The sequence below is a fragment of the Aythya ferina genome, assembly GCF_964211825.1.
Source record: "Aythya ferina genome assembly, chromosome: 31".
In the NCBI taxonomy this organism is placed as follows: Eukaryota; Metazoa; Chordata; class Aves; order Anseriformes; family Anatidae; genus Aythya; species Aythya ferina.
This window is the reverse complement of record NC_140328.1, coordinates 2,203,190-2,230,032: the sequence shown is the minus strand read 5'-3', so window position 1 is coordinate 2,230,032 and position 26,843 is coordinate 2,203,190. Positions and strand designations below refer to the sequence as shown.

The 26,843-nt window shown below is 61.5% G+C and overlaps 2 protein-coding genes across 2 annotated transcripts in view; both read left to right on the top strand.

Annotated features, from left to right (window-relative positions):
• SHANK1 (SH3 and multiple ankyrin repeat domains 1) overlaps nt 1-5,979 on the top strand; it is a 39,542-nt gene extending 33,563 nt beyond the window's left edge. The window contains 4 exon segments of the mRNA XM_084501488.1: nt 345-466; nt 468-2,356; nt 2,419-2,682; nt 4,013-5,979. Coding sequence (XP_084357614.1) covers nt 345-466; nt 468-2,356; nt 2,419-2,682; nt 4,013-4,550 — 2,813 coding nt within the window. The 3' untranslated portion in view covers nt 4,551-5,979.
• Nucleotides 5,980-11,041: 5,062 nt separating this feature from the next.
• Nucleotides 11,042-26,843, top strand: SYT3 (synaptotagmin 3). The gene is made up of 10 exons (XM_084501319.1): nt 11,042-11,225; nt 12,020-12,150; nt 13,701-13,864; nt 14,916-15,270; nt 16,347-16,893; nt 20,550-20,670; nt 22,000-22,171; nt 23,121-23,250; nt 25,591-25,676; nt 26,638-26,843. The coding sequence occupies exons 3-9, from the start codon at nt 13,711-13,713 to the stop codon at nt 25,660-25,662; spliced, it is 1,551 nt and encodes a 516-aa protein (XP_084357445.1). The 5' UTR covers nt 11,042-11,225; nt 12,020-12,150; nt 13,701-13,710; the 3' UTR covers nt 25,663-25,676; nt 26,638-26,843.

Below are 26,843 nucleotides of genomic sequence, written 5' to 3'. Positions count from 1 at the left end.
CGGGCCCCCCCCCAGTGCATGAACTCCTATGCAATGTGGGTGCTGGGACCCCCCCCAAAAAAAAACCACGCCCCCCCCCAATGCATGCACCCCTATAGAGTTGGGTGCTGGGACCCCCCCCAAATCCCTGCGACCCCCCCAGATCCTTGGGACCCCCCCCATACAAACCCCTGGGACCCCCCCCCCGACCCCTTGTACCCCCCCCCCCCAATTTATGCACCCCTATACAATGCATGAGCTGCCCCCCCCCCCCGTGTCCCTCCTCCCCCCAATCTCTACCCCCAAAATTTTTTTTTTGGGGGGGGGGGTTGTGACCGGGGGGCACCCCCTGTTCCCCCCCCCAGGAGCTGCTGAGGACGACAAACCCTTCCTGGCCCCCCCCAGCGGCAAATTCAGCCGCAGCCTCTCGGTGCCGGGCTCCGACGACATCCCCCCCCCCCCAACCACCTCCCCCCCGGAACCCCCTTACAGCACCCCCCCGGCACCCATGGGTGCCACCGGCCGCGGCCCCGCCGGGGGGGGGCCCTGGCGCCTCTACAACCTCCAAAGCCGGGGGGGGGCCCGGCCCTGGAGGCGGTGGCGGCGGAGGGGGGGGTCCGGGGGTGGGAGGGGGCCCCCCCAAACCTCTCCGCCGCAAGGGCCCGCTGGTGAAGCAGACGAAGGTGGAGGAAGGCGGCGGGGGGGGCGCGCCGGGGGGGGGCGAGAAGAGCTCCATCGCCATCCCCACCATCGTGGTCAAAGCCCCCTCCACCAGCAGCAGCGGCCGCAGCAGCCGGGGCAGCAGCGTGGAAGCCGAAGGGACCCCCCCGGGCTCGGGGGGGGCCACCGAAAGCGGGGTGTCCCCCCCCTCCGCCGCTGGCCCCCCGCCTTCCTCCCCCGGTTCCTCCGGTGCCCCCCACCCGCCGCCGCCGTCGCCGGCCGCCCCCCAGTTGGATTTCACCTCCCAGTTCGGGGCGGCGCTGGTGGGGGCGGCCAGGCGGGAGCGCGAGTGGCCCGGGGAGGCGTCGAGGAGGCGCTCGGCGCTCTTCCTCTCCACCGAGGAAGAGGAGGAAGGCGCCGGGGGGGTGCCCGGCTCGGTGGGCGCCCCCCGCCTGCGCCACTCCAAGAGCATCGACGAGGGGATGTTCGCCGCCGACGCCTTCCCCCCGCGGGGGTACCGGGGGGGGAAAGGGGGGGCCGGCAGCGCCTTCAGCAGCGTGCCGGGGCACCCCGCCGCAGCACCCATGCATGCAGCAGCAGCACCCATGCATGCAGCCGCAGCGGGGTTGCACCCCGGGGCTGCGCCGCTGCATGGCGGCGCGCCGGGCATGCACGGCGCCCCCTCGCCCGTGCACGGTGCAAGCTCGCCCATGCACGGTGCAAGCTCGCCCATGCACGGCCCGAGCTCGCCCATGCACGGTGCAAGCTCGCCGGTGCACCCCGGCGCGGCGCCCATGCACGGCGGCGCCGCCGCATCGCTGCGCTCGGGCGCCGGCTTGCACGCCGCGCCGGGGTGCAAGGGCTTGGCGGCGCTGCAAGCGGCCACCATGCCGCTGCAAGCCGGGGCCATGTCGCTGCAAGCCGGGCTGGCGCCGCTGCAGCCGGGGCTGGCGCCGCTGCAAAGCGGCGTGCCGCTGCCCTCGGGGGCGACCTCGCTGCAGTCGGGGCTGGCGGCGCTGCAGTCGGGTTTGGGGCCGCTGCAGGCGGGTTTGGGGCCGTTGCAGCCGGGCTTGGCCTCACTGCAAGCCGGCGCCTTGGCCTTGCAGCCGGGGCTGGCGCCGTTGCAAGCCGGCGCCCTGGCCTTGCAACCCAACCTCGCCTCGCTGCAGGCCCTGCAGGCCGGCACGCTGCCCTTGCCGGCGGGCGCCTCCAAGGCGGCGCCGTTGCAAGCGGCGCCGGCGCCGTTGCAGAGCGGGGCGCTGCAAGGCGGGGCGTTGCAAGGGGGGGCAGCGGCTTTGCAAGCGGCGCCCCCTCCGCTCCCCAAAGCCGCCCCCGCCGGCTCCCCGCGCCCGGACCCCCCCAGGCGCTCCAGCCGCCCCCCGTCGCCCGCCGAGCCTTGGCTGGCGGGGGGGGGCGCGGAGGCTCGCTTGGAGCTGCGGGTGCGCTTCGCCGAGGCGGGGGGGCTGCTGGCCTTGCCCCCCCCGGCCCCTTCGGTGGACGGGGACGAGGAGCTGCTGCTGGCCGAGCCCCTGCCGCCCCCCCTGGAATTTTCCAACAGCTTCGAGGCGGCCGAGGGCGCCGCACCCGTGGGCGACTCGACGGCCTCCAGCCTCACCTCCTACGACAGCGAGGTGGCCACCCTCACCCAGGCGGTGGCCGAGCCCCGCCGGGGGGGGGCGGCCTGGTCACCGCCGTGCCCCCCGAGGGGACCGAAGCGGTGACCGACTCCGGCATCGAGGAGGTGGACAGCCGCAGCAGCAGCGACCACCCCCCCGAAAGCGCCGAGCCCCCCCCGGCCTTCGCCGCCCTCCTGGAGGGTCCCGAGCGAGCCAGGGCGAGGGGGCGACCCCGGGGGGCGGCTGGGGCCGGGGAAGGGGGGGGGAGGAGAGGGGAGCCCCCCCCCCACATCCCCTCCGCCGGCCCCCCGCGCCGCTCGCCCACGCTGCCCTGGGAGGAGGCCGGGCGCAGCGGTGGGGGGTGGCCCCGGGGGGGCGGCGAGGCCGGCTACGGGGCGGAGAGGAGCGGAGTGCTGGGGAGGCACAGGTAGGTGGGGAGCCTGCTGCGCCCCAAAATCACTGCATGGGTGCACGGGGGCGTTGCAGCACGGGGCTCATTGCATCCCTGCAGCTGGCACCCATTGCACTGCAAAAGTCGTTGCATGGATGCACTGGATCGTTGTGGCGCCGGACTCATTGCATCCCTGCAGCCGGCACCCGTTGCACACCAAACATCGTTGCATGGGCACACGGGGGCGTTGCAGAGTGGGACTCGTTGCATCCCAGCAGCTGTCGCTGCAGTCGCACATTGCACCATAAAAGTTGTTGCATGGGTGTGTGGTGTTGTCTCATCGTGGGACTTGTTGCATTCCAGCAGCTGTTGCACACCAGAAGTTGTTGCATGGATGCTCAGTGTCATTGCAGCACGGCACCCACTGCATCCCAGTACCCATTGCAGCACAGCACCCATTGCATCCCAGTACCAATAGCAGCCAGTGCTCATTGCACCCCAACACCCACTGCACCCGGCATCCATTGCACCCCAAAAGTTGTTGCACAGATGGGTGTTGTCATTGCAGCACCTATTGCATCTGGCACCCATTGCATGGCCACGTTGTTGCAGTGCACCAACAACCACTGCATCCCACTGCGTAGCTGTGCTATAGCATTGTAAACCAGCAATTGTTGCATCCCAGCACCTGCTGCATGGTTGTGCTGTTGCATCGTAACCCAACACCCCTTGCAAAACAGCACCCATTGCACGGCTGTGCTGTTGCATTGCAACCCAGCACCCATTGCACCCAGCACCCCTTGCAACCCTGCACCCATTGCATAGCCATGGTGCTGCATTACACCCATTGTACCCAGCACCCCAACACCTATTTCATGGCCATGCTGTTGCATTGCAGCCCAACACCCGTTGCATATCAGCACCCATTGCACCCAGCACCCATTGCATGGCCATGCTGTTGCATTGCACCCCAGAACCCACTGCGTGGCCGTGCTGTTGCATTGCAATCCAACACCCCTTGCACCCCAACACACCTTGCACCTCTGCACCCCTTGCATAGCCATGCTGTTGCATTGCAGTCCAACACCTCTTGCCTATCAGCACCCATTGCACCGAGCACCCCTTGCATGGCCGTGCTGTTGCATTGCAATCCAAACTCCTTGCACATCAGCACCCATTGCACCCAGCACCCATTGCACCCAGCACCCATTGCACCCAACACCCATAGCATGGCTGTGCTGTTGCATTGCAACCCAACACCCATTGCACCCAGCACCCACTGCATGGCCGTGCTGCAGCCTTGCACCCTACACCCCCTGCACGCCTGCACCACCCCCTAACTCACCCCCCTTTCCCCCCCCCACAGGCTTCCCGACGCCACCACCCCCTCCCCATCCACCCCCAAGCCCCCCACCGCCCTCTTCCCCAACTGGCCGCCCCCCAAGCCCCCGGGGGCCGGGGGGGAGCTGGACGTGCGCCCCCCGTTACGCCGCGCCCCCAGCCCCGCCACCCTGCCCAGCGAGCGCCGCGGCAGCCCCGCGCCTCGCCCGGCCTCGCTGCCCACCCTCCCCAGCGGCCCCCTTTACGCCGGCCTCCTGGAGCTACGGGGGGGCCCCGGCGCTTTCGGCGAGCTGCCCCCCACCCGCTCGCTCTCGCCCACCCGCCCGCCGCCCCCCGATAAACCCTTCGGCGCCAAACCGTTGGCTTTTTGGAGCAAATTCGACGTGGCCGACTGGCTGGAGTACCTGAACCTGGGCGAGCACCGGGACCGCTTCTTGCACAACGAGATCGACGGCTCCCACCTGCCCTCGCTCACCAAGGAGGACTACATCGACCTGGGCGTCACCCGCGTCGGGCACCGCATGAACATCGACCGCGCGCTCAAGCTCTTCCTCGAGAGGTGATGGCCGGGGCGGCGGGGAGCGGGCAGGCGGCGGGGAGCGGGCGTGCGACGGGACCTGGGCGTGCAACCGAACTCGGACGTGCAACGGGACTCGGATGTGCAACGGGAAGTGGGCATGCAACAGCAATCGGAGGTGCAACGGGGCTTGGATGTGCAACACAAATTGGACATGCAACAGCGATTGAATTTGCAACGGGAATTGGATGTGCAACGGGACACGCGTGTGCAATGGGAATTGGATGTACAACAGCAATTGAATGTGCAACAGCAATTGGATGTGCAATGGGATTTGAATGTGCAACTGGACTTGGGTGTGCAATGGGATTGAATGTGCAAAGAGAATTGAATGTGCAGCTGGACTTGGATGTACAACAGCAATCGATTGTGCAACTGGGCTTGGGCATACAACAGCAATTGAATGTGCAATGGGACTTGGGCGTGCAACTGGAAGTGAATGTGCAAATGGACTTGGATGTGCAACCAGGCTTGGATGTGCAATGGAGTGTACAAGGAAATATGGATGTGCGGAGGGATATGGACATGCAGCAGAATTGGGGTGTGCAATGGGGCGTGCAACTGGACTTGGAGGTGCAATGGAGTGTGCAACAAATTGAAATGTGCAGCAAAATATGGATGTGCAAAGGGATACGGACATGCAAGAGAACTGGGATGTGCAATGGGGCGTGCAACTGGACCTGGATGTGCAATGGAATGTGCAATGAAATATGGGTGTGGAAACGGATATGGACATGCAAGAAGACAACTGAGATGTGCAATGGGGCGTGCAACAGGACCTGGATGTGCAACAGAATTTGGGCGTGCAGACAGATATGGACATGCAATGGAAATTGGAGGTGTAACAGGGCATGGGTGTGCAAGGAGTGACGGGCATGCAACAGAATTTGGATGTGCAGTGGGGCGTGCAAAAGGAGATGGGTGTACAACAGGATTCCAACATGCAACGGAAGCAGGATGTGCAGTGGAGGGTGCAAGCAAGCGTGGACATGCAGTGGAAACTGGGTGTGCAACAGGGCATGGGTGTGCAATGGGGCATGGACAGGCAGCAGAAGCGGGGCGTGCAATGGGGCGTGAATTTGGATGTGCAACGGGATGTGGATGGGCAGTGGAGTGTGCAACCGGACATGGACGTGCAACCGGATGTGGACGTGCAACAGGATTTGGATGTGCAACAGGACCTGGACTTGCAACAGGGCATAGACGTGCAACGGGACATGGGAGTGCAATAGGACATGGGTGTGCAACAGGATATGGGCATGCAGTGGGACACGGGCATGCGGTGGGGCGTGCAACGGGATGTGGGCATGCAATGGGGTGTGCAATGGGATGTGGGTGTGCAACAGGCCCTGCAGCAGGATGCGGACGTGCAACAGGATGTGCAAGAGGACGTGCAACAGGACCTGGACGTGCAAGGGGCTGTGCCCGGGCTGCAGACCCCTCCCTGACCCACGGGACCTCCAGGGACACCCCCCCAGCCAAGGGACCCCTTCCCCCCATCTCCAGGCAGGCCACGTGTGCACACGCACGTGCACGGCTCAGGTGTGCCTGCAGCAGGCCCATGTGCACTGATTGTGCATGTGCACAGCTCACGCGTGTGCACTGATTGTGCTTGCACTTGGCTCATGCCTGTTTGCAGGGGGGCAGTGTGCAAGCCTTGCACTGATTGCACACGTGTGTGGATTTGCACGTGTGCACAGATTGTGTGTGTGCCACGACTGCTCATGTCTGTGCCGGGCCCGTGTGCAAGTGCTGCAGCGATCGCACGTGTGCACTGATTGTACGTGTGCACGGTCCCTGCGTGTGCACTGATTGTGTGTGCACATGGCTCGCACGTCCTTGCACCAGGCTCGGCTTTACTGGCAGTGCGTGTGCACCGATTGCATGTGTGCACCACGTTTGTGTGTGCGTGGTGAGAGCGTGTGCCGCGTGCACTCGTGTCACACAAGTACACACATGCGTGTGTTTCCCTGGCATGCAACACGTGAGCTGTGCACATGCGTGCACTCCAGAGTGCACATGGCCCTGTGCACACACTTGTGCCCTTGCACACACACACGCACAAGTCCCTGTGAATACACACATGTCCCTTGCACACACACACATGTGCCTTGCACACACACACACACACGTACCTTGCACACATGCATGCACACGTGCCCCTAGAAAACACCCCCCATGCACACACACACTCATACACGCACACATAACCCTTGCACACATCTTCGTGCACACACATCTGTGCCTTGCACACACCCTTGCACACACATGTCCCTGTGCACACACACTTACACACATTGCCATGTACACATTTCCCTTACACACACCCCTTAGACACTCATCCTGTGTTCACACGTGTCCCTTGCACACACACACCCCTTACACACACATCCTGTGTTCACACGTGTCCCTTACACACACACCCCATGTTCACACACACCTTACATACACACACGCCTTGCACACACATCCCTATACCCATATGTATGCCCCTATGCACACATGTTCCTTGCACACACACACCTTGCACACGTGTCCCTTTCACATACACCTTGCACACTCATCTTCACACATAGATGTCCCTTGCACATGCCCCGTGTTCACACACACACATCCCTTGCACACACACATCATGTGTTCACACACCTTGCACACACCTCATGCTCACAATCACCCCTTGCACACATGTCCTTGTTCACACACACGTGTCCCTTGCACACATATCCTGTGTTCACACACCCCCTTGCACACGCATCATATGTTCACACACACACATCCCTTGCACACACACGTCCCTTGCACACACATCACATGTTCACACACACACATCCCTTGCACACACCCCTTGCACACACATCATGTGTTTACACACACGTCCCTTGCACACACATCACATGTTCACACACACATGTCCCTTGCACACACACGTCCCTTGCACACACCCCTTGCACACACATCACGTGTTCACACACACACGTGCCCCTTGCACACACCCCTTGCACACACACATCATGTGTTTACACACATGTCCCTTGCACACACACAGTGTTTACACACACACCCCTTGCACACACATCACGTGTTCACACACACCCCTTGCACACACGTCACACGTTCACACCCCCCCCATGCCCCTTGCACACTCACAGCCCCCCCCACACCCCCGTGCCCCTTGCACACACGCACCCACGTGCCCGTGCATGCACACACGCATGCACGCGTGTCCCCCCACGCCCCCCCCGGTGTCCCACGTCCCCCCCTTCCCCCCCATGTCCCCATGTCCCCCCCCCCGTCCCCGTGCCCCCCCCCCGGCCTCCGGCCGTCTCTAAGGGCTCTCGCGTCGTCGCGCCCCCCCCCCCGAGGCAGCGACCACTCTCACGATGTCTTCCAGTGCCCCCCCCCCCCCCCCCAACGACCCCCCCCCCTCCCCCAAAAAATAGCACCGGGGGGGGGGGGCGGGGGGGCCCCCGGCGCCTGGACGCCCCCTCCCCCCCCCCCCGCAACACTGTGACCCCGGGGGGGGGGAGCCCAAAATTGCAAGGGGGGGCAATTGGGCTCTTGCTGCCCCCCCCCCTCCGGGTGTAACTGCCCCCCCCCCCGGGTTAAATGCCCCTCCCGGGCTAATTGCCCCCCCCCCGAGTTATTACCCCCTCCCGAGGGTTGTTACCCCCCAACCAGGGTTATTGCCCCCCATAGGGGTCATTGCCCCCCCCCAGGGTTATTACCCCCCCCAGTAGGGCTTATTGCCCCCCCTAGGGTTATGCCCCCCCCTTTAAGGGTTATTGCCCCCCCCCCGGGGTTATTGCCCCCACCAAAGGTTTATTGTCCCCCCCACAGGGGTTATTGCCCCCCCCCCAGGGGTTATTGCCCCCCCACCCCCCATTTAATTCCCCCCTCCCATAGGGGCAATGGGGGCCCCCCCGCCTCCCCCATAGGAAGCCCCCAGGCGTCCGGGCCCCCCCCAAAACTGGTGCCCCCCCCCCCCCGCTATCTGCCCCCTCCCCCGCACTGCCGACGCTGCCCCCCCTTCTCCTCCCCTCCCCCCCGTGTATAGAGGATCGGGTGTAATTAATTAATGACCGGATTTTATTTGCAAATATAAATTATCGGAGAAAGAGCCCCCCCGGGCGTGCAAGGCCTGAGTGTGCAAGGGGGGGGGGCACCAAGGGGCGTGCAAAGAGGGCACGGGTGTGCAAAGGGGGGGCGCACGAGTGTGCAAAGGGGGGGGGTGCACAGGTGTGCAAGGGGGTGCACGAGTGTGCAAAGGTGGGGGGGTGCACAGGTGTGCAAGGGGGGGTGGACGAGTGTGCAAAGGTGGGGGGTGCACGGGTGTGCAAGGGGGGGTGGACGAGTGTGCAAAGAGGGGGGCGTGAGTGTGCAAAGGTGGGGGGTGCACAAGTGTGCAAAGGGCTGAAGACGTGTGCAAAGGGGAGGGGGTGCACAGGTGTGCAAGGGGGGTGCACGAGTGTACAAAGAAGGGGGTGTGAGTGTGCAAAGGGGAGTGCACGAGTGTGCAAAGGGCTGCAAACCTGTGCAAAGCGGGGGGGTGCACGGGTGTGCAAGGGGGGTGCACGAGTGTGCAAAGCGGGGGGTGCACGAGTGTGCAAGGGGGGGTGGACGAGTGTGCAAAGGAGGGGGCGTGAGTGTGCAAAGTGGGGTGCACAAGCGTGCAAAGGTCGTGCAAAGGCCTCGGGGCTTGCAAAAGGGGCGTGCAAGTGGCGCACGAGAGCGTGCAAAGGGCCCGGCTGGGAAAAGGGGGCGGGGCCCGCATCCAGCCCCGCCCCGCAGTGACGCAGCAGCGCGAGGCCACGCCCCCTCTTCGGACAAGCCCCGCCCCCTTCCATAAGGCCCTATAGGGACCATAGAGACCGCCCCTGCCCCTATAGGGACCCTTCTATAGGGTCCCCCCCCCCATGGGTGCCCCCCCATATGGGCCTCCCCCCATCCTTTAGGGGCCTCCCCCACCCTATAGGGGCCTCCCCCCACCCTATAGGGGCTTCCCCTACAGGGGTGACCCCCCCCTATAGGGCTGCTGCCCCCCTCCCCATATGCACCCCCTATAGACCCACCCCCTCCCTATATGTTCCCCTATGGAGCCTCCCCATAGGGGTGCCCCCCCCTTTCCATAGGTGACCCCCACTCTATAGGGACCCCAATAGACGTGTTCCCCTCCCGCCATAGATGCCCCCCCCCACACCCCCTACAGGGACTCCCTATAGGGGTGTCCCCCTCCCCATTCATCCCCCCCACCTATAGGTGCCCGCTATAGATCCCCCCGACCCTATAGATTCCACCTCATAGAGGTGCCCCACATCGAGCCCCCCCCATAGGAGTGCCCTATAGGGTTCCCCCCCACCCTATAGATTATCCTCCATAGAGGTACACCCATATGTGTCCCCTATATGTCCCCCCCCACCCTATATGCCCCCCTCAACACTACAGGTCCCCCTATAGGTGCTCCCTACACGCGTCCTCCCACCTTATAGGTCCCTATAGAGGCTCCTATACGTTCCTATAGAGGTGCCCCCATAGGTGCTCCCACCATAGACCCCCCCCCGAAGCTACATGCTATAGGTTCCCACATAAATCCCACCCCCATAGAGGTGCCCCCTATATGTCCGTCCCCCCCATGATCCCCTCGACCCTATAGACCCCCCCCCAATACATATCCCCTATAGGTGTCCTCCCACCCTATACATTCCTCTGCATCCCATAGGTGCTTCCCCCATAGGTTCCCCCCCCAGCCATGGAGCTGCTCCCCCATATAGGTCCCACTACCACCCTATAGGTCCCCTCCTATAGAATTCCCCCCCTATAGGGTCCCCTCCTATAGAATATGTTGGGTGCCCCTATATATGGGGTGCCCCTATATATAGGAGCACCACCCCTATAGGTGCCCCCCATATGCCCCCCCACACCATATATGATCCCCTCGACCCCATATAGGTTCCCCCCCCAATAGAGGTGCCCCCTATACATCCCCCCCACCCTATACATCCCCCCCACCCTATAGATCCCCTCATATATACCCCCTATAGGTGTCCTCCCACCCTATACGTTCCTCTGCATCCCACAGCTGCTTCCCCCATAGGCTCCCCCCCCCCCAATCCTGCCCCCCATATAGGTCCCACCACCCCCCTATAGAATATATAGGGTGCCCCCTATATATAGGGGCCCCACCCCCATAGGTGCCCCCTATACGTGCCCCCCCCCCCATTTTATCTATATCCCCTATATAGGTGCCCCCTCCCTTGGGGGGTGCTCATCCTATAGGCCCTATAGGCCCCGCCCCCTCCCCTATAGCCCCGCCCCCCCCCCCCATAGGGGTCTCCCTCCCCAGGCAGCCGCTCGGGCCGGTTCGGGCCGGTTCGGAACCGTTCGGGACCGTTCGGGAGGGTTCGGGGCCGCCCCGAGCGGCTTCGGCTCCTTTCGGAACCATTCGGGAGGGGTCGGGACCGCCAAGGGGGCGGCTTCGGCTCCGTTCGGAACCGTCCGGAACCAGTCGGGAGGGTTCGGCTCCGTTCGGGGGGGTTCGGCTCCGTTCGGGGGGGGTTCGGCTCCCTTCAGCCGGGTTCGGGTTCCCTTCGGCTCCTTTCGGCTCCTTTCGGCTCCTTTCGGCCGGGTTCGGCTCCGCTCGGCCCGGTTCGGCTCGGTACGGCAGGTGAGCGCGGGCCCGGCCGGGGCTGGGGGGAGCCGGGGGGGGCTCTGAGGGGGGGGGGGGCAAATTTAGGGGAGGGGGGAGAATTTGGGGGGGGGTCTCTGTGCACGGGGGGGGGGCGGCGGGGGGGTAAGGGCGTGGGGGAGCCCCTGGGGGGGGCGGGAATTGGGGGGGGGGGGCTGCAGTGGGGAGGGGGGGGGCAGGGAAATGGGTGGGGGGGGGGTTGGGGGGGCTGGGTGGAAATGGGGGGGGGCTGGAGGGGTGGGGGGGGTGAGGGGGGTTGGGGGGGTTATAGGGGGGTGGGGAGGAATTTGGGGGGGGAAGGGGGAATATTGGGGGGGGAGGGGGGCATATGGGGGGGTAAGGGGGATTTTTGGGGGGGCTGCAATGCTGGGGGGGGGCTGCCTGTGCTGGGGGGGGGGATTTGGGGGGCAGTGGTCAGCCTCTGGGGGGGCAGGGGAGGGTCTGGGGGGGGCAATAGGGGGGCAAAGGGGGCAGGTGGGGGGGTGGGGGGGCAATAAGGGGAGCAAAGGGGGGGCAATTGTAGGGCTGGGGGGGGAGGGGTGGGCCTGGGGGGGGCAATTGTGGTCCTGGGGGGGGCAGTAGAGGAGAAAGGGGGGGCAATTGTGGGTTTTGGGGGGATAATTAGGGGTCTGGAGGGGGGGCAATTAGGGGTACCCACCCCCCAGTGATGACAGCCTTTATGCACTGGGGGGGGCAAGACCCCCCCCCCACACCTTGCACTTGGCGGGGGGGGGGTCCAGGTGCCCCCCAAATCCCATCTCCCCCCCCCTCAGGCGGCCGGCGCGTGGGGACCCCTCGTGCGACCCCCCCCAGACGCTGCATGGCCCGGCCCCGGCCCCGCCAGGCCCCCGCGCCCCCCCCTGCACCCCGCTGACCCCCCCGGCCCCCCGGAGCCGCCCAGCAGGTGATGGTGTTGCACAGGGGCTTGCACGAGGGGCGGGGGGTGCATGGGGGGGCGTGCGAGGGGTGGGGGGGGGCGTAACGGGGTGCAGTCGTGAGCACAGCCCCGTGCACGTGTGCAAGCACAGCCCCGTGCACACGTGTGCACAGCTGTGTGCACAAGCACAGCCCCATGCACACTTGCAAGCACAACCACGTGCACGGTCATTAGCACGTCCCCGTGCACACGTGCAAGCACAGCCCCGTGCACAAATGCAACAGTGTGCACAGTCACGAGTGCTGCTGCATGCATGAGCACAGCTCTGTGCACACTTGCGAGCACTATTGTATGCACACTCATTAGCAAACCGATGCACACTTGCATGCACAGCCCCACGTGCAAATGTGACTACGTGCATGATTGTGAGCATCACCATGTGCATGAGCACGCCCCATGCACGAGCATGCCACATGCACGCTTGCAAGCACTGTTGCATGCACAAAGCCATGCACCTTGCAAGCACAGCCCTGTGCATGAATGCAATGGCATGCACAATCCTGCGCTCCACCGTATGCACAAGCACAGCCCTGTGCACACTTGCAAGTCCCATCACATGCATGTTCCCGTGCACACGTGCAAGCACAGCCCCATGCATGAATGCAATGGCATGCACAATCATGAGCTCCACTGTATGCACAAGCACAACCCTGTGCACACTTGTAAGCACTGTCACAAGCACAATCGTTAGCACGTCCCCATGCATGCTTGCAAGCACAGCCCCATGCATGAGTGCAACAGCACACGTGATTGTGAGCACCACTGCATGCACGAGCACAGCCCCATGCACAAATGTAGCAGCATGCACAATTGTGAGCACCACCGTATGCACAAGCACAGCCCTGTGCACACTTGCAAGCACAATGTGCACAGTTGTTAGCACATCTCCATGCACACGTGCAAGCACAGCCCCTGCACAAGTGCAGTGGCATGCACAATCACAAGCATGGCTGCATGCACGAGCACAGCCCTGTGCACATTTGCAAGCTGTGCCACGTGCACAATTGCTAGCACGTCCCCATGCACACGTGCAAGCACAGCTCCATGCACGAGTGAAACAGCATGCATGATGGTGAGCATGCTCATGATCACAAGCACAGCCCTGTGCACACTTGCAGGCACAAACATTAGCACAATCCTATGCACGCTTGCAAGCACAGCCCCCTGCACAAATGCAATGGCATGCAAGATTACGAGCACCACTGCATGCACAAGCACAGCCCTGTGCACACTTGCAAGCACTACCACACACAAATGCAATGGTGTGTATGACTGCGAGCACCACTGCCTGCGCAAGCACAGCCTTGTGCACACTTGCATGCACAACCACGTGCACAATCATCAGCACAACCCCCTGCAGGCGTGCAAGCCCAGCCCCACGCACGAGCGCAGCACTGTGCGTTGCACAGCCCCGCGCCCCCTTGCACGCAAATCCTGAGGGGTTGGGGATGGGGAGGGGGTGGCTGGGGGCGTGCAAAGGCGCTGCCCTCCCCCCCACGCCCCGGTGCCCCCCGCAGGTGGGTGGCCATGTCGGGGGACTACGAGGAGGACGTGTGCCGCAGCGCCCTGCGCCTGGTGCAGGAGCTCTGCTTCGCCCCCCGCGCCCGCGCCCAGCACCAGCAGTGCCTGGAGTTCACCGACCTCCTGCGGCACCGCGGGCACCCCCGGCCCGCCGATGCAGGTGAGGGGGGGTCCTGAGGGGGAGGAGGGGGTGATCGAGGGGTTGGGGTGGTCTTCAAGAGGGTGGTGGGACCCCAAGAGGATGAGGAGACACTAAGGAAGGTGAGGAGACCCTAAGGAGGGTGATGGGATCCCAAGGAGGGGTGTGGGGTCCTCAAGAGGGTGGTGGGACCCCAAGAGGATGAGGAGACCCTAAGGAGGGTGACAGGAACCCAAAAAGGGTGGTGGGGTCCTCAAGAGGGTGGTGAGACCCCAAGAGGATGAGGAGACCCTAAGGAAGGTGGTGGGATCCCAAAAAGGGTGGTGGGGTCCTCAAGAGGGTGGTGGGACCCCAAGAGGATGAGGAGACCCTAAGGAAGGTGGTGGGATCCCAAGGAGGGGTGTGGGGTCCTCAATAGGGTGGTGGGAACCCAGGGAGGGTGCTGGGAACCCAAGAGGGTGGTAAGACCTTAAGGGGGATGACAGGGACCCCAAGAGGGTGGTGGGACCCTAAGAAGGTGATGGGACCCCCATGTCCTACACCTGGGGACCCCAGGAAGGTGGTGGGCACCCCAGGAATGTAATGGGGACCCCCAGAGGTTGGTGGGGACCACAAAAGGGTGATGGGACCCCAAGAGGATGACAGGGACCTGAGGAAGGTGCCAGGGACCCCCAGAGGGTGACGAGGACCCCCGGAGGGTGGTGGGGACCCCAAGAAGGTGATGGGACCCCCATGTCCTCCATCTGGGAACCTGAGGATCACGGTTGGGACCCCAGGAGGGTATCAGGGACCCCAGAGGGTGACGAGGACCCCCAGAGGGTGACGGGGACCCCAGGAAGGTGTCAGGGACTCAGGAGGGTATCAGGGACCCCCAGAGGGTGTCAGGGACCCCAGGAGGGTATCAAGGACCCCTAGAGGGTATCAGAAACCCCCAGGAGGGTATCAGAGACCCAAGGAGGGTGTCAGGGACCCAGGAGGGTATCAGGGACCCCAGGAGGGTATCAGGGACCCCAGAGGGTGACGAGGACCCCCGGAGGGTGACGGAGACCCCCCGGGCCGTCCCCCCACCCAGACATCTCGGTGAGCCTGCTGTCGGTGATCGTCACCTTCTGCGGCATCGTGCTGCTGGGTGTCTCGCTCTTCGTCTCCTGGAAGCTCTGCTGGGTGCCCTGGCGCGACAAGGGGGGCGCGGGGGCCGCCCCCCGCAAGGAACCCCCCCACCCGACACCTTTCGGGGAACCCGAGCGAGGGGAAGCGGGCGCCGAAGCCCCCGAACGCTCCTACCTGGATATGGGGTCCTGCCCTGAGGCCGCCCTAAAACTGAGCCAGACGTCGCCCGAGCTGCCCCTGGAGCGCGACGGGGCCGGGGGGGCCCTGCCCAGCGCCACCTCCCAGCAGCAGGTGGCGGCGCTGGGACACGGGGGCAGGTGGGGACAGGGATGGGGACACGGGGGGACAGGGGGACGGGGGTGGGAGGGGATGGGGTGGGGAGGGAGATGGGGATGGAGTTGGGGTGGATGGGGATGGGAAGGGGGAAGGGGGTGGGGTGGGGTGGGGTGGGGATTGGGGTGGGGTGAGATTGAGGTTGGGATGGGGTTGGGATGGGATGGGGATGGGGATGGGGATGGGATGGGATGGGATGGGGTGGGATGGGATGGGATGGGATGGGGATGGGGATGGGGATGGGATGGGATGGGATGGGGTGGGATGGGATGGGATGGGATGGGAATGGGTTTGGAATGGGTTGGGGATTGGGATGGGATTGGGATTGGGATTGGGATGAGGATCGGGATGGGATGGGATGGGATGGGATGGGATGGGGATGGAGTGGGGATTTGGATGGGATGGGATGGGATGGAATGGGGATTGGGATGAGGATTGGGATGGATGGGGATGGGATGGGATGGGGATGGGGATGGAGGTGGGAATGGGGTTGGGTGGGGATGGAATGGGGAGGGGATGGAATAGGATTGGGATGGGGATAGGGTGGGGAAGGGGATGGGATGCGGATGAAATGGGATGGGGATTGGAATGGGATAGGGATCGGACGGCAATTGGGATGTGATAAAGATGGGATGGGGATTGGGAGGGATGGGATTGGGATTGGGATTGGAATAGGGTTGAATGGAGATGGGGTGGGGTGGAGATTGGGATGGATGGGATGGGATGGGATGGGATGGGATGGGATGGGATGGGATGGGATGGGATGGGATGGGATGGGATGGGAGGACATGGGGACGGTGACTGGGATGGAGATGGGAATGGGGTTGGGTCGGGATGGAATGGGAGGGGAGGGGATTGGGATTGGGACTGGGGATTGGGGATGGGAATAGGGTGGGGACTGGGATGGGGACGGGGTGAACATGGAGATGGAGACAGACGGGGGCTGCGTGACATGGGGACAGGACTGGCACGGGGATGGGGGTCCGCAAGGACACGTGGGGGGGCAGCCGGAGACCCCACCCCATCTCCATCACCAGGACCACCCTTTTTCCCCCCCCAGACACCCCCCGGCCCCCCGCCCGTCCAGCCCGGACCCCCCGAACCTTTTCGAGGAGAAACCCGAGCAAAGCACCAGCATCGGCCAGATCCAACCTGAGCTCTACCAGCCCGGCGAGGGCGACGCTCGGCGCGGGGGTGCGGGGGGCGCCGGGGGGGGGACGCCCTGCGGGCGGCTGAGCGTCGCCCTGCGCTACGCCTACGGCACCGAGCAGCTGGTGGTGAGGGTCCTGCGCGCCCGCGACCTCCCCGCCAAGGACGCCAACGGCTTCTCCGACCCCTACGTCAAGATGTACCTGCTGCCCGACCGCAAGAAGAAATTCCAGACCAAGGTGCACCGGCGGACGCTCAACCCCGTCTTCGACGAGACCTTCAGCTTCGGGGTGCCCTTCGCCGAGCTGCCCGCCCGCCGCCTGCACTTCAGCGTCTACGACTTCGACCGCTTCTCGCGGCACGACCTGATCGGGCAGGTGGTGCTGGATAACCTGCTGGAGGCGGCCGAGCGCGACGGCGAGACGCCCATCTGGAGGGACATCCTGGAGGCCACCGCGGTGAGGCGGCCGCCGGGGGGGGGACGGGGATGCTGGTGGGCTCCGGTGCGGGTGCGTGTCTGCAGATGTGTTCACGGGAGGCGTTTGCAGCCTCAGTTGGAGATGCGTTTGCACCTCTGTTCTCACGTTCGTTTGCAGATGCATTTGCAGGATTTGTTCGTAGCCTTATTTGCAGGTGCATTTGCACCTCTGTTCTCACATACGCTTGTAGATGCATGTGCAGATGCATTTGCAGCCTCAGTTGCAGGCACATTTGCACTGCTGGTCTCACATGCATCTATAGATGCATTTGCAGGATGTGTCTGCAGATGTGTTCATGGGATGCATTTGCAGCCTTGGTTGCGGATGCATTTGCGCCTCTTGTCTCAAATGCATTTGGAGATGCATTTGTGGGATGCATTTGCAGCCTCAGTTGCAGACACATTTATACCTCTGGTCTCACATGCATTTGTGGTATTTGTAGTACATTCACTTGCAGGTGCATTTGCAGGATGCCTTTATAACATTGGTTGCAGGTGCACTTGTACCTTGTCTCACATGCATTTGCAGATAGATTTGTGTATGCATTTGCAGATGCATTTGTTTGATGCAAGTTTGCAAGACACCAATTGTACATACATTTGCAAATGCATTTCCAGATGTGTTTGCAGGATGCATTTGCAGCCTCAATTGTAGGTTAATTTTCACCTCTGGTTTCATGTGCATTTGCAGAATGTATTTGCAGATGAATTTGTGAGACATGTTTGTAAGACACCATTTGTAGATGCATTTGCAGATACATTCATGGGATGCATTTGCAGCCTTGCTTGCAGATGCATTTGTATCTCTTGTCTCGTGTTCATTTGCAAATGCATTTGCAGATGTATTTGCAAGACATGTCTGCAAGACACCAATTGTACATACATTTGCAGATGTGTTTGTAGGATGTTTGCAGGATGTGTTTGCAAGATGCATTTGCAAATGCATTCATGGGATGCATTTGCAGCCTCGGTTTAAGATGCATTTGCATTTCTGGTCTCACATGCATTTGTAGGATGCATTTGCAGATTATTTAGTGAGACATGTTTGCAAGACACCATTTGTAGATGCATCTGCAGGTACTTTTGCCAAATGCATTTGCATCCTTGATTGCAGGCAGACTCATTTACACTTTTATTCTCACTTTCATTTGTAGATGCATTTGCAGGATGTGTTTGAACAGTTGTAGGATGTGTTTGCAGAATGCATTTGCAGCCTTGGTTGCAGGTGCATTTGCACCTCTAGTCTCATGCATTTGTAAATGCCTTTGTGAGACATGTCTGCAAGACAACACTTGTAGATGCATTTGTAGATACATTTGCAGATGTGTTTGCAAGATGCATTTTCAGGGTACGTTTGGAGCCTCGGTTGCAGATGCATTTGTACCCCTATTCTCACGTACATTTGTAGATGCATTTGCAGGATACATTTGCATCCTCGATCGCAGATGCATTTGTACCTCTGGTCTCATGTGCATTTGGAGATGAATTTGCAAGACATGCTTGCAAGACACCATTTGCAGGATGCACTTGCAGATGGTTTTGCAGGATGCATTTGCATCCTTGATTGAAGACTCATTTGTACCTCTGGTCTCACATGCATTTGTAGATGCATTTGAAAGATGTATTTGCAGATGTGTTCATGGGATGCATTTGCAGATGCATTTGCAGCCTCAATTGCAGATGCATTTGTATCCCCTGTCTCAATTGCATTTGTAGATGCATTTTCAGGACGCATTTGCAACCTTGATTGCAGAAGCTCTGCAATCAAAATCAAATGCACCTCTGGTCTTACATGCCTTTTCAGATGTTTTTTTTTGCAGATGCAGATCTGTTTGCAAGACATGTTTGCAAGGCATTATTTGTAGATGCACTTGCAGATGTATTTGCAGGATGCACTTGCAGCCTTGGTTGCAGATGCATGTGTACCTCTGGTCTCACATGCATTTGCAGGTGCATTTGCAGGTGCATTTGCAGATATGTTTGTAAGACAATATTTATAGATGCATTTATACCTCTGGTTTCACAAATATTTGCATACATTTGCAGGATGTGTTTGCAGACTCAAATGCAGATGCATTTGCAGTCTGGTCTCACATGCATTTGAGGATGCGTTTGCAGAATGTGTTTGCGGTCTTGGTTGCAGATGCATTTGTTCCTCTGGTTTTGCATGCACATGCAGGTGCATTTGGAGATGCGTTTGCGAGAAGTGTTTGCAAGACATCGTTTGTAGGTGCATTTGTAGCTCAGGTCTCATTAGCATTTGTAGATTCATTTGTAGATGCATTTGCAGATGAATTTGCAAAACATGCTTGCAAGACAATATTTTGAAGATACGTTTGCAGCTCTGGTCTTACATTAATTTGAGGATGTGTTTGCAGAATGTTTTTGCAGTCTTGGTTACAGATGTTTGTACCTCTGGTTTAACATGTGCATTTACAGGATGCATTTACAGATATGTTTGCAAGACATGTTTACAAAACATCATTTATAGATGCATTTTTATCTCTGCTCTCACATCTATTTGCAGATACCTCTGTAGATGCATTTGCAGGATGCATTTGTAGCTTCAAATGCAGATGCATTTGTCCCTCTGGTCTCACATGCATTTGCAGATGTATTTGCAGGATGCATTTGCAAGATACATTTGCCACCTCATTTGCAGATGTATTTGTAGCTCCATTCACACATGCATTTGATGCTCCAGTCACACGTGCAGATGCAGTTGCAGGGTGCATTAGTACTGTTGTTTTCAGATAAATTTACAGCTCTTGTCACAGATGCATTTGCAGATGCACTTGAGGATGCATTTGCAGCTCCGGTCACACATTTTTTCATTTATATTTGCATGCATTACTGGTCATGGACACATTTGAAAATGTATTTGGAAGACACATTTACAGCCTTCATTGCAGATGCACTTGCAGCCTCATTTGCAGATGCATTTGCAGCCTCATTTGCAGATGCATTTGCAAATGCTGCTCCAGATGCAGGTGCATTTACAAATGCATCGTGGCCTTGTTTGCAGATGCATTTGCAGCTCCAGTTGCAGGTGCATTTGCAGCTCCAGCCCTACATGCACTTGCAGATGCCTTTGCAGCTGTGCTCATGGATGCATTTCCAGGTGCATCGGCAGATGCATTGCCAGCCTTGTTTGCAGACACATTTTTCCTTCAGCTACAGGTGCGTTTGTAGATGCATTTGCAGCGCCACTCGCAGGTGCATTTGCAGATGTGCTTGCAAATGCATCGTCAGTCTTGCCTGATGTGTTTGCACCTCTGGCTGCACTCGCAGCCTGGGTTGCAGACGTGCGTGCACACTTGCACGTGCATTGCCAGCCTCGTTTGGAGGCGCGTGTGCAGTTCAGTCCCGGAGCAGGAGCTGAACCCCAACCAGAAGCATCCCCTACCCGTGACCTCTGACCCCCCTGTGATCCCTGACCCCATCGACCTCCGACCTCACCGTGACCCCTGATCCCTTTGCCCCCATCCCCAAACCTGGTGCCACCCCCAACCTCCCCCGTCCCCTTTCCCCCCGGACCCATCCCCAAACCTGATGCCCGTTGACCCCACCGATCTTTGACCCCATGACCTTGGACTCCGCTGACCTTTGACCCCTGCTGCCCTTTGCCCCCGGCAGGAGAAGGCGGACCTGGGGGAGGTGAACTTCTCGCTGTGCTACCTGCCCACGGCCGGGCGCCTGACGGTCACCGTCATCCGCGCCTCCAACCTGCGCGCCATGGACCTGACCGGCTTCTCGGGTGAGAGGGGACACGGGGACCCCCGGGGACACGGGGACACGGGGGGGACACGGGGACACGGAGGGACGTGGGGACATGGCAAGACATGGGGACACGGCAGGGTAAGGGGATGTGGAGGGATGTGGGGACACAGGAGGACACGGAGGACATAAGGGCGCTGGGGGACGCGGCGTGTCCAACTTGTCCCCATGAGATGACCATGGGGTGGCCATGGGGCACCATGGGGTGGCCATGGGACACCATGGGATGGCCGTAGGGCTCTGTAGGACACCATGGGATGACCATAGGGCTCTGTAGGATACCAAGGAGTGACCATAGGGCACCACCATGGGCTGGCCATGGGGCTCTATAGGACACCAAGGGATGGCAATGGGGCACCATGGATGGCTGTGGGGCTCTGTAGGACACCATGGGATGGTTGTGGGGCTCTATAGGACACCATAGGATGACCATGGGACACCATGGGATGGCCATGGGGTTCTATAGGGCACCAAGGGATGACCATAGGGCACCAGGGATGGCCATGGGGCTCTGTAGGACACCTTGGGATGGAGGAGGGCTCTATAGGGCACCATGGGATGATGGTAGGGAACAATGGGATGGCCGTGGGGCTCTGTAGGACACCATGGGATGGCTGTAGGGCACCATGGGATGACCATAGGGCACCATAGGATGGCCGTGGGGTTCTATAGGGCACCATGGGATGACCATAGGGCACCATGGGGTGGCCATGGGGCTCTATAGGGCACCATGGGACGGAGGAAGGCTCTATAGGGCACCATGGGATGATGGTAGGGAACAATGGGATGGCCGTGGGGCTCTGTAGGACACCATGGGATGGCTGTAGGGCACCATGGGATGACCATGGGACACCATGGGATGGCCGTGGGGCTTTATAGGGCACCATGGGATGACTGTAGAGCATCATGGGATGACCATGGGACACCATGGGATGGCTGTAGGGCAGCATGGGATGACCATAGGGCACCATGGGATGGCCGTGGGGCTCTGTAGGACACATGGGATGGCGGAGGGCTCTATAGGGCACCATGGGATGATGGTAGGGAACAATGGGATGGCCGTGGGGCTCTCTAGGACACCATGGGATGGCTGTGGGGCTCTGTAGGACACCATAGGATGACCATAGGGCACCATAGGATGGCCATGGGGTTCTATAGGGCACCATGGGATGACCATGGGACACCAAGGGATGACCGTGGGTCACCACGGGATGGCCGTGGGGCTCTGAGATGCCGTCAAACGGCCGCGGGGCGCCGTGGTGGCGGCCGCGGGGCTTTAGGGGGGTGCCGTGGGGCTGCCCCCCCCCAGACCCCTACGTGAAGGCCTCGCTGATGGCGGAGGGCCGGCGGCTGAAGAAGCGCAAGACGTCCATCAAGAAGAACACCCTGAACCCCAGCTACAACGAGGCGCTGGTGTTCGACGTCCCGCACGAGAGCGTGCACCACGTCAGCCTCACCATCGCCGTGGTCGACTACGACTGGTGAGGGGGTCGGCGCCCTCGTGCCGGGGGTCCTGCCCCGTCTCGGGGTGGTCCCGAGCACGGCTGGGTCCCCTTGGGGGGGGAGCACGGGAAGGTTTCGGGGTCGCCGGGCTGTTGAGTCCCCGTGTTGGGGTGATCCTGTTCACCCGGGTCACCTTGGTGGGCATGGGGAGCGTTTGGGGTCCCCGGGCACTTGGGTCCTCGTATTGGGGTGACCCCTTGACGTTTTGGTTCCACTGGGGGGCATGGGGAGCTTTTGGGGTCCCCAGATACTTGGATCCCCATATTGAGGGGACTCTTGAACATCTGGGTGTCATTGGGGGGCATGGGGAGCTTTTGGGGTCCCCAGGTACTTGGGTCCCCATATTGGGGTGACCCCTGGACATCTGGGTCCCCTTGGTGGGCAGAGGGAGGATTTAGGGTCCCTGGGCACTTGGGTCCCCATATTGGGGTGACCCCTTGACATTTTGGTTCCAGTGGGGGGCATGGGGAGCTTTTAGGGTCCCCAGGTACTTGGGTCCCCATACTGGGGTGACCCATGGACATCTGTGTCCCCTTGGTGGTCATGGGGAGAATTTGGGGTCCCCAGACACTCAGGTCCCCGTATTGGGGTGACCCTTGACATCTGGATCCCCTTGGTGGGCCGAGGGAGTATTTGGGGTCCCCAGGTACTTGGGTCCCCATATTGAGGGGACTCTCGAACATCTGGGTGTCATTGGGGGGCATGGGGAGCTTTTGGGGTCCTCAGACACTTGGGTCCCCCTATTGGGGTGACCCCTGGACATCTGGGTCCCCTTGGTGGGCATGGGGAGCGTTTTGGGGTCCCAAGGCACCTGGGTCCCCACATTGGGGTTTCTCCCGGACATTTGGGTCCCGCTGATGGTCACGGGGAGCTTTTGGGGTCCCGGGGGTGTCCCCGGTCCCCTGGGTGCCACCGTGGCTCCCGCAGCATCGGGCACAACGAGGTGATCGGGATGTGCCGGGTGGGCAGCGACGCCGAGGGGCCGGGCCGCGAGCACTGGGCCGAGATGTTGGCCAACCCCCGCAAACCCATCGAGCACTGGCACACGCTGGTCGAGGTGAGACCCCCCCGGCACCCATGGGACCCCCCCGGCACCCATGGGACCCCCCCAGCACCCATGGGACCCCCCAGCACCAATGGGATCCCCCAGTACCCATAGGCTATCCCCCAATGTCTATAGGATTGCCTGGCTCCCATGGGACCCCTTGTCACCCATGGGACCCCCCAGCACCAATGGGATCCCCCAGCACCAATGGGATCCCCCAGCACCCATAGGACCCCCCTGGCACCCATAGGACACCCCCAGTACTCATAGGATATCCCCCAATGTCTATAGGGTTGCCTGGCATCCATGGGACCCCCCGGCACCCATGGGACCCCCCAGCACCCATGGGATCCCCCAGAACCCATAGGACCTCCCTGGCACCCGTAGGAACCCCCGTGCCCATAGGACCCCCCTGGTACATATAGGACAACCTCAATGTCTATAGGATCACCTGGCTCCCATGGGACCCCCCCAGCACCCATGGGATCCCCCCAGCACCCATAGGAACCCCCAGTACCCATAGGAACCCCCTGGCACTCATAGGACCCCGTGGCACCCATAGGACACCCCTGGCACCCATAGGAACCCTCACCACCCATAGGACCCCCCTCGGTACCCATAGGATCACCTGGCTTCCCTGGGACCCCTTGGCACCCATGGGACCCCCCAGCACCCACGGGATCCTCCTGGCACCTATGTTAATCCCCTGGCACCCATGGGATCCCCCAGCACCCATAGGACACCCCCAGTACTCATAGGGTATCCCTAATGCCTATAGGATCACCTGGCACCCATGGGACCCCTTGGCACCCATGGGACCCCCCAGCACTCAAAGGACATCCCCAATCCCCATAGGAACTCCCAGCACCCATGGGACCCCCCTGGCACCCATGGGACCACCCTGACACCCATGGGACACCCCTCCCCTGGCACCTATAGGACATCCCCAATACGCATAGGACCACCCCCCCAGCACCCATGGGACCCCCCAGCACCCACGGGATCCTCCTGGCACCTATGTTAATCCCCTGGCACCCATGGGATCCCCCAGCACCCATAGGACACCCCCAGTACTCATAGGGTATCCCTAATGCCTATAGGATCACCTGGCACCCATGGGACCCCTTGGCACCCATGGGACCCCCCAGCACTCAAAGGACATCCCCAATCCCCATAGGAACTCCCAGCACCCATGGGACCCCCCTGGCACCCATGGGACCACCCTGACACCCATGGGACACCCCTCCCCTGGCACCTATAGGACATCCCCAATACGCATAGGACCACCCCCCCAGCACCCATGGGACCCCCCAGCACCCATAGGACCCCCCAGCACCCATGGGACCCCCCTGGCACCCATGGGACCCCCCAGCACCCCGGGGGCACCCATGCAGCCGTGCACGGGTGCGCCATCGGGTAAACGTCCCCGTGCGAGTGTCTTTGTCCCCTGCGAGGGTCCCCATGTGAGGGACCCCATAACGTGGCCCCATAACGTGGCCCCATAAAGTGTCCCCTTTTGGGGGTCCCTGTCCCTGGACAAGGGTCCCCATCCCCATGTGGGTGTCCCCATATGAGTGTCCCTGTCCCCATACAAGTGTCCCCATCCCCACACAAGTGTCCCCATATGAGTGTCCCCATACGATTGTCCCCATCCCTATAAAACTGTCCCCGTCCCATACGAGTGTCCCCATCCCCGCACGGGTGTCCCCATACGGGTGTCCCCATCCTGATGTGGGTGTCCCCATACGAGCGTCCCCATCCCCATATGAGTGACCCTGTCCCCATATGGGTGTCCCCGTCCCCATATGAGCGTCCCTGTCCCCACACAAGTGTCCCCATACAAGTGTCCCCATCCTGATGTGGGTGTCCCCATACGAGTGTCCCTGTCCCTAATGAGTGACCCTGTCCCCATACGGGTGTCCCCATCCCCATATGAGTGTCCCCGTCCCCATACGGGTGTCCCCATCCCCATATGAGTGTCCCTGTCCCTATGCGAGTGTCCCCATCCCCATACGGGTGTCCCCATCCCCATATGAGTGTCCCTGTCCCCTTACGGGTGTCCCCGTCCCCATACGGGTGTCCTTGTCCCCATATGAGCATCCCCGTCCCCATACGGGTGTCCCCGTCCCCATATGAGTGTCCCTGTCCCTATGCGAGTGTCCCCGTCCCCATACGGGTGTCCCCATACGGGTGTCCCCGTCCCCATATGAGCGTCCCTGTCCCCATATGGGTGTCCCTGTCCCCATGCGGGTGTCCCCATATGGGTGTCCCCGTCCCCATATGGGTGTCCCCCTCCCCATACGGGTGTCCCCATACGGGTGTCCCCATACGGGTGTCCCCGTCCCGGTGCAGGAGAAGGCGCTGGGGCTGGCGGCCAAGGGGACGGCGCGGGACAAACCCAGCATCGTGGTGGAGCCCGACTGAGCCCCAGCGAGCCGGTACTGGGAGCACTGGGAGCACTGGGAGCGGCACCGAGGGCTCTGGGAGGGACCGGGGAGGCATTGGGCCATACTGGAGGGCACTGGGCCATACTGGAGGGCACGGGGCAAACTGGGAGAGGGCACTGGGAGCGCTCTGTACCATACTGGGAGGTTACTGGGGCATGCTTGGGGCCACTGGGCCATACTGGGAGAGCATTGAGCCATACTGGGAGGGGTCTGGGTCATGCTGGGAGGGCACGGGGCCATACTGGGGTGGCACTGGGCCATGCTGGAGGGCACTGGGCCATACTGGAGGGGACACTACTATATGGGGCCATAGTGGGAGGGCACTGGAGAGCATGTGGACATACTGGAAGAGAACTGGGCCATACTGGGAGGCTGCTGGGTCATACAGAGAGGGCATTTTACCATACTGGGGAGCACTGGGCCATACTGGGAGGGCCACTGGACTGTACTGGGGGCCACTGGGCCATATTGAGGGTCATTGGGCCATACTGGAGGGCACTGGGCTGTACTGGGGGGCTCTGGGCTGTACTGGGAGCACACTTTACCATACTGGGAGGGCACTGGGCCATACTGGGAGGGCACTTTACCATACTGGGAGAGCACTTTACCATACTGGGGGACATGGGGCCATACTGGGAGGGAACTGGGCCATACTGGGAGCACACCTTACCATATCGGGAGGCACTGGGCTATACTGGGAGGGCACTTTACCATACTGGGAGAGCACTTTACCATACTGGGGGGCACTGGGCCATACTGGGAGCTCACTCTACCATACTGGGAGGGCACTTTACCATACTGGGAGGGCACTTTACCGTACTGGGGGGCACTGGGCCATACTGGGAGCTCACTCTACCATACTGGGAGGGCACTTTACCATACTGGGGGGCACTTTACCATACTGGGGGGCACTGGGCCATACTGGGCAGGTGCTGACCCCTCTCTCCCGCAGGCGGCGGGGCCGGCCCGGCCGGGGGGGCCCCACACCGAAGCCATAGGGGCCCCCCCCGGGCCCCCGGCCCCTGCCCTGCACGACAAGGGGGGGCCCGGCCCCCCCCCACTGTGAACCCCGGCGCCTGGGGGGGGCCTGGAGGGACCCAGGAGCCCCCCCCCCGTGTGTGAATGTGGGGGGGGGGCACCCCCATGTGTTTCTACGCC

What these genes read in the sequence shown, in the direction of transcription:
- SYT3 (XM_084501319.1), top strand. Translation starts at nt 13,711, where the DNA reads ATGTCGGGGGACTACGAGGAGGACGTGTGCCGCAGCGCCCTGCGCCTG. An exon ending in CCCCCGGCCCGCCGATGCAG is followed by an intron (nt 13,865 to 14,915) that starts GTGAGGGGGGGT and finishes CCCCCCACCCAG; the next exon opens with ACATCTCGGTGAGCCTGCTG. An exon ending in ACTGGCACACGCTGGTCGAG is followed by an intron (nt 23,251 to 25,590) that starts GTGAGACCCCCC and finishes GTCCCGGTGCAG; the next exon opens with GAGAAGGCGCTGGGGCTGGC.